Source organism: Eimeria acervulina, genomic scaffold (assembly GCF_000499425.1).
Source record: "Eimeria acervulina Houghton genomic scaffold, Eah_scaff1560, whole genome shotgun sequence".
NCBI lineage: Eukaryota > Apicomplexa > Conoidasida > Eucoccidiorida > Eimeriidae > Eimeria > Eimeria acervulina.
The window spans coordinates 1-6,862 of record NW_013549100.1 but is presented as its reverse complement, the minus strand read 5'-3'; the positions used below and the strand labels follow the sequence as shown (position 1 = coordinate 6,862).

The following is a 6,862-nucleotide window of genomic DNA, read 5'->3' as shown; positions in this document are numbered from 1 at the left end:
CTAAACCCTAAACCCTAAACCCTTGGCCCTAAACCCCAAACCCTAAACCCCAACCCGTAAACCCCCAACTCCCAAACTTTAAACCCGAAATCCTGAGCCCTCAATCCCCAAACCCTGAACCTAACTCCAAACCCTAAACCCTCAACGCCAAACCTTAAACCCTATATCCTATACCCTATATCTAACGGCTGGGAAGCAAAAAGTGCATTGCTCTACACTGAGGTGGTGGCGTTTCTTGTCTTTGTTTGCTGCTTGTCTCTGTCTATCTGGTGTTTATGACTGTTGTTTGTATCTGTTGTTTATATCTGTCTGGTGTTGGCCTCTGTGTGTTCTTTTTATTTGTCTGTCTCTTCTTTGTGGCTGTCTATCTGTTCATACTTTCCCTCTGTATGTACGTCTGCCTATCCTTCTTTCTGTCTATCTACTCTTTCTGTTCTTTCTTTCTATATCTCTACTTATCTATAAAAACATACATATAAACAAAAACATAAACACATGCACATATAACTATCTATGTAAGTCTACATATAAAAAGGCATATATAAATATATATGCATATAAAAATTTATATATATAGATATATACAGGCCGATAGATACATAGAAACAACTATACACACATATATAATAATATATATGTCTATACGTCTTGCTTGCCTTCTAAATATGCCTTTTGCTGCTGTCTAAATGCCTGGTTGAGGCTGTGCAGCTGAGCAGCAACGGCTTTCTGTGCATTTTGCTGCATCCGCGCCTCTGCTGCAGCACCAGTTGAAACTCCTGGAGGGCATATCTTCTGCAGCTTTACTTCGCATCTGTAGAATAACTAAGCCCAAATAAACAAACGCAGATAAATATACACACAAATAAACAAAAGAAACACGCAGTCGCACGCATACATATGCATGCATGCAGCCATGCATGCAAACAGGCAAGCAACAACCGACACCATTAAGAACAGCAGCAGCAGCAACAACAGCAACAAGAAATAAAACAGAACAAACAACAAACAAACAACAAACAGCAATTAAGCAGCAACAAACAGCAAACAACAAGCAATAGACAACAGAGAACAACAGACACCCGACAGCAACAAAAAAAACAAATGGTAATAGACGACTAAGAGCAAACAAAAGAGAATGCAAAAAAAATCAAATAAGAAGACCTTACCTGTGTTATGCTGGCTGTGTGCGTGTCTATCTCGTTGCCTATCGCTGTATCTCCGTGGGAGTCCCCAAAGACCTGCAGCAGCCGCCGCTGCTGCACCTTCTGCAGCTGAGACACTGCATGCAAACCCAACAAACAGCAGCAGCAGCAGCAATAGCAGCAGCAGCAACAACAGAACTTTCTAGACACCAGCCTTGCCCAAAGCATCCTGTTAAGAAGGCAGGAAGTGCCTACACTCCCTCTGCAACACCCTAAACCCTAAACCCTAAACCCTAAACTCTAAACCCTAAACCCTCTCAACACACTCCTTTCCTTGATGTGCGCGAGATCGTCATGCAGCTCCTCAAGGGCATCCACCTGCACCACCATCGCAGCGCACATACGATCTAATAACCCTAAACCCTAAACCCTAAACCCTAAACCCTTAGCTCAGCTATAAAGGGGTTTAGGTAAAGGCATAATAACCTACCCATCTGGGGGGGAGTTGATGAGAGGGAGGCCCCAACTCTTCATCATCGGCTTGAAACGACAGCAGACGCTGCTGTCCTTCAGCAGCAGCACAAAAAGCAGACACAAGAGAAAACCACTGAAGCAAAGGGAGAGGGCTCTGCAGCTGCTGCAGCAGCAGCAAATGTACCTGTCGGAGGCTCTTCAGAGGATGCTTTTGCTGTTTCCGCTGCTGCTGCTGCTGCTGTGACTGCTTCTGCAGTAGCTCCTGCTGCTGCTATTGCTGCCTACATATATATACATTATATATATATATATATATATTGCGGCTATATGCTGCATACTTGTCGCGCTTCTGTTGGTTGGGCTTGGAACGCAGACACTCGGCTTGCTGAAGCGGAGCCTTTTCTCCTTCGCCTCTGCTTTAAAGCGAAAGAAGAGGGGACTTAAGTCCCGCATCACCAGGGGGGCTGCCATTTCCGCTGCCCCCTTAAATGTTGCTGCTGCTGCTGCTGCTGCTGCTGCTGCTGCTTGAACTCTTTTTTTTGTTGCTGCTCTTGCTGCTTCTGATTCCTGCTGTTGTTGTTGCTGCTGCTGCAGGTGTTGTGTTGTGGCCTCAGCTTTTATTGCTGTTGTTGCTCTTACTGCTGCTGCTCCTGTTTCTGCTGCTCCTGTTGCGGCTGCTGCTATTGCTGCTGTTCCGTTTGTGCTGCTGCTGCGGGTTACTCAGGGGACCCAGCCGCTGCTGTCAAGGCTACGGCTGCTGCGGGTGCCGTTGCCTTTGCCTTTTGGGGTTTTGCGTTTTGTCTGTTGCAGGAACAGCTGTTGCTGCTGCCGCTGCTGCTGCTGCTGCTGCTGCTGCTCCGCTTGCTGCAGCAGCAGACGTCCCTCCTCTGATGCGGCGCCTCCCCGATGGACTTTTTTTGATTGTTTGAGTTCAAAATGCAAAATAAATTTTACAAATTTCGTTTCCCCCCTCGTGCTGCTAGCAGTACACCTGCTGCTGGGGGCCCCTCTGCTCTGGTTGAGGGCCCCGGGGCCCCTGCAGCGCGTCGCGGTGTGTGTTAAAGGGTTTAATATAGCTGCAAATGACTTTAAAACAAAACTAGGAAGGGAAAAAAAGATTAATTAAACTGAAGGAAACAAAAACAAGGGGGGGTTTTGCGCTGTGGCTGCGGCTGCAGCACAGCGCAGCGCCGCAGTACGGTTATTATATGGAAGGCATTAAAAAAGCAGCAGAAGACGCAGCAACATCAGAAGACATTTAACTAAAATTCTTTTATTAATTATTTCAATTAACACTTTACATCTTCTGCCATAGAAATCATACCAACACGTACGCAGGGGCCCCAGCAGGAGCTTGGCCGCACCTCCTTCCCCAGCAGCAGAAGAGGTAAGGGTATAGTTTTTTCCTTTAATATTCTATTTAAACACGTATTTAAATAGGAGAATTATGTGCTCCTCTACTTTGAGAAACTCCAATTGGTTGTCTGTACATACACCGTAACTCGGGCAAAACGAAGCAGCAACATCTGCTCTTTCTGAACCACATAATGCAATAAAGAAAAAAAGAAATACTTTTGTGTGGATGTCATCCCCCGTCTATTGTTGATTAGTCTTCATCGCTGCGGAGTATTTGCACCCCACCAACCTATATTGGGTTTCTCCTGCTTAAGGCCAGCAGAAGATCCGCACATGTTGAATAAATAAAATAACAACACAACAACAATGAAAAGAAAAACAACAAAAGAAGAATGCAAACACCAGCAACAAAACAACAATAGAATAGCAGGAACATAACACGGGTTGAGGAAGAGACGGGAGCCTGTCTTCATTTTCGTGTGTGTTGTTTGTTCAGTTTCCGTATAAAACCCTAAAGAAAATATCTATTTTCTTTAGGGTTTTGGGTGTAATAGCGGGGCATAAGCGGAAGCTCTGCAGCAACTCAAGCTCCAGCAACACCAACAGCAGCAGCAGTTCTCAGTGAAGGCAGACTTCTCTCTTTTCCTGTGTCTGGCGGTGTCGCTCCCTCTGCTATCATTCAAACCCCACAGGCAATCCCCCTTCATGAAGCCCTACTATCTCTCTTTCTCTCTCTCTCTCTCTCTCTCTCTATATATATATATATATATATATATATTATGTATATATGCAGATATACGCACTTTATGTGTATTGTTAAATTGAATATAGAATGTATAGACCCTGAACCGACTTCTCCGTGGCGGGCCTGAAAGGCCCCACAACCGCAGAGGACTCGCTGCAGGCAGCTGTTGCAGTGCAGTTGCTCCCAGGTGTACGTACACCTAAATGTTATGGCGGGGACACTCCCTGCGACCTTCCCGGAGAGCTGGAAGGTGCCAGCTAGCTAGCTAGTCAGCCAGCTAGCTAGCCAGCTAGCTAGCTAGCTAGCTACTGTCACAGATAATGCAACGGACCCGAACGGTCCCTGTATGTTCATTGACCCCGCCACAAAAACAAATTAAAAACGCCGACAGGAGACAAGGCGGAAGGATGCGTGTTAACAGTCCGGAATACCCACCCGTGCAAGTCCATCGCTAGCTCGCTAGCTAGCTAATTAGCTACCTAGCTAGCTGCGTCCCTAGCTAGCATCACTAGCTACCTAGGTAAAATGGCTAGAATTAAGCGACATAACAACATCCGGAGGGCCTTCCCTTCAGCAACTCTTCCGCTCGAACCCTATTCAGCAGCAGCAGCAGCAGCAGCAGCAGCAAAGGCAGCACCAGCTGCTGCACTCCCCGTAGCTGCCGCTGCAGTGCAACAAAAGCTACGCCTCTAGAAGCTTGATTCCTCTGCCCCAGAAACTCTTGCTTTTTTGCTGCTGCTGCTGCTGCTGCACCTGGGCACTACAGCAGCGGCAGCAGCAGAGGCCTGCAGTAGCTGCTGCTCCCTTCACGGTCTCATGGACGCCACCCGCTGCCGCTTCGTCGTTTACTGCGGCGTTTCCCCAGAAAACCGAACGGCGCAGCAGCGGCAGCAAGAAGGGCTCGCTCAAGCTGCTGCTGCTGCTGCTGTTGCTGCTGCTGCTGCAGCTTCCCTCTCCCCAAGCCGATATCCCCCCCGGCCCTGGAGGCCTCTTGAACTCCCAGCTGAGCGGGTGAGATTCGTCTGTTGGTTTTCTTCTGTCTTTCTTTTCTTCTGTCTTAACAAGGTCTAGGCTCCGACACCAGCCAAGGGCAAGAGCTGCTGCTGCTGCTACTGCTAGCCACTTAATCAACAAGAGACAACAAGCAGCAGCGCAGCGCTGCAAATGCCCTTGTGATTCTATCGTGAGTCCCCACTGTAAGAAGGAGAACGCCGAGGGGAACGGCTGCGAGTGCGGCTGCGGCTCCTGCTGCAGCACCAACACCCAGCAGCAGCAAAAAGAACAGCAGCAGCAATTCCATACCTCAATGAAATGCATCCCCACGCAAACCCAACACCCCGCAGCAACAGCAGCAGCGCGCACCCCACCCGCAGCAACAACAGCAGTATCCACAGCAGCAGCACACGCCCCCCCTCACACCCCTTGACAGCAGCATCAGCAGCATACCCGCGCCTGCGCGAATCTCTGTAATCATCCCTGTAGGAGCTGCTCCTGTGGCAGTATCCGCCGTCATCTCTGTCCCTGTCTCTGTCTCTTTCTCTGTCTCTTTCTCTGTCTCTTCTGTCATATGCCCCCCACCAACCACCTCTGTCTCTGAAGTCGCGGCCTCCTCTTTCCCTGCTGCCGTACCGCCCGCGCCGACTGCACGCAGCAAACCCTAAACCCTAAAGCCCTAGACGCTCAGAAAGCTAACCCGTACATGCACAACACAGGCCAAAACCTAAACCCTAAACCCTCAGCATTCACTGCGACAGAGTCGTGAGCTCGCAATGTGCACAGACACAGACCCTAACCCTAAACCCTAAACCCTAGTCCTTCGTCGTACGGAGATTCTACGCGCGAATATCTGCGGTCATCATCGTAGCGGCGTCCCCGGGGCGATGCATCCCTTCTTCCTCTTTCATCTCTTTGCTTCTGCACCACACACCCAACAAACATGAAACACGCAGCCGCTTCAACATCTACAGCAGCAGAAGCAACAGGCAACGTAGCAACAGCCGCGCCCAGCAGCAGAGACAAAGCATCAGCCACGTGCAGCAAAAGCAGAAGAAACAGCAGCATCCAGGCGCAGCAGCAATTAAGTGTAGCAGCAGCAGCATATGAGCATCGGTAGCATGAGCATATCATCGGCAGCATCAACATCATGATCATCAACATTATGATTATGGTCATCATGAAGATCAACATCATGATCACGATGATCATCATGATGATCATCGTAATGATCATGTTCATTGTGATCATAATCATCATCACCATCACTATGATCATGACGGTAATCTTCATGAACATCATCATGATCATCATATTATAATGATGATCACAATCATAATTATCATCTACATCATCACCATCGCCATCATCATCAAGATAATCATCATGTTCATGATCATAATCATGATCATAATCATCATGGTGATCATGATCATAATGATCATCATAAATATAATTATATTCATCATGATCACCACAATTTTAATGATAATCATCATGATACTCATCATGTTCATCATTGTGATCATCACGGTCGCCATCATGATCATTATGATCATCATAATTATCATGATATTCATCATGAAGATTATAATGATCAAGATGATCATTATAATCATCATGATCACAATTATAATGACAATCATCATGATCACCATAATGATCACGATGATCATTATTATCATCATGATCATAACCATAGTGATATTCATGATCATGATGATAATGATCATAATAATAATAATAATAATCATAATCATAATGATATTCATCATGGTGATCATCATAACGATCACGGTGATCATTATAATTTTGATGATCATAATCATAATGATATTCATGATGATCATAATGATCACAATGATATTCATGAACACGATCATAATGATCACGATGATCATAATAATAATGATGATAATACCATTTCAACATACCATTTGTTGGGGTGCTGATCTTCCTTTTTTTGCAATGGCGACTTCAATTGCCTTTCCATCCAATTCAAATCCATCCATTTTTTCCAGCGCTCTTTCTGCATCTGCTCGATGCCAAAACTCCACAAAGCCAAAACCTCGAGGCATCCGACTGTGATAATCAAGAGGCAGATACACGTCCTTTACAGACCCATGAACAGCAAATGCACTCCGAACCGCCT

The 6,862-nt window shown here is 46.5% G+C and overlaps 3 protein-coding genes across 3 annotated transcripts; all 3 read right to left on the bottom strand.

Annotated features, from left to right (window-relative positions):
- Nucleotides 1-639: 639 nt before the first annotated feature.
- EAH_00061090 (syntaxin, putative) lies at nt 640-2,087 on the bottom strand (the record flags this gene model as incomplete). The annotated part of the gene is made up of 4 exons (XM_013393380.1): nt 640-822; nt 1,167-1,279; nt 1,469-1,549; nt 1,955-2,087. The coding sequence occupies 4 exons, from the start codon at nt 2,085-2,087 to the stop codon at nt 640-642; spliced, it is 510 nt and encodes a 169-aa protein (XP_013248834.1).
- Nucleotides 2,088-4,398: 2,311 nt separating this feature from the next.
- On the bottom strand, nt 4,399-6,015 carry EAH_00061080 (hypothetical protein; the record flags this gene model as incomplete). Its single annotated transcript, XM_013393379.1, has 4 exons — nt 4,399-4,965; nt 5,085-5,358; nt 5,543-5,631; nt 5,914-6,015. The coding sequence occupies 4 exons, from the start codon at nt 6,013-6,015 to the stop codon at nt 4,399-4,401; spliced, it is 1,032 nt and encodes a 343-aa protein (XP_013248833.1).
- A 41-nt stretch (nt 6,016-6,056) lies between these two features.
- Nucleotides 6,057-6,551, bottom strand: EAH_00061070 (hypothetical protein; the record flags this gene model as incomplete). The annotated part of the gene is made up of 1 exon (XM_013393378.1): nt 6,057-6,551. The coding sequence occupies one exon, from the start codon at nt 6,549-6,551 to the stop codon at nt 6,057-6,059; it is 495 nt and encodes a 164-aa protein (XP_013248832.1).
- Between the last annotated feature and the right edge of the window lie 311 nt (nt 6,552-6,862).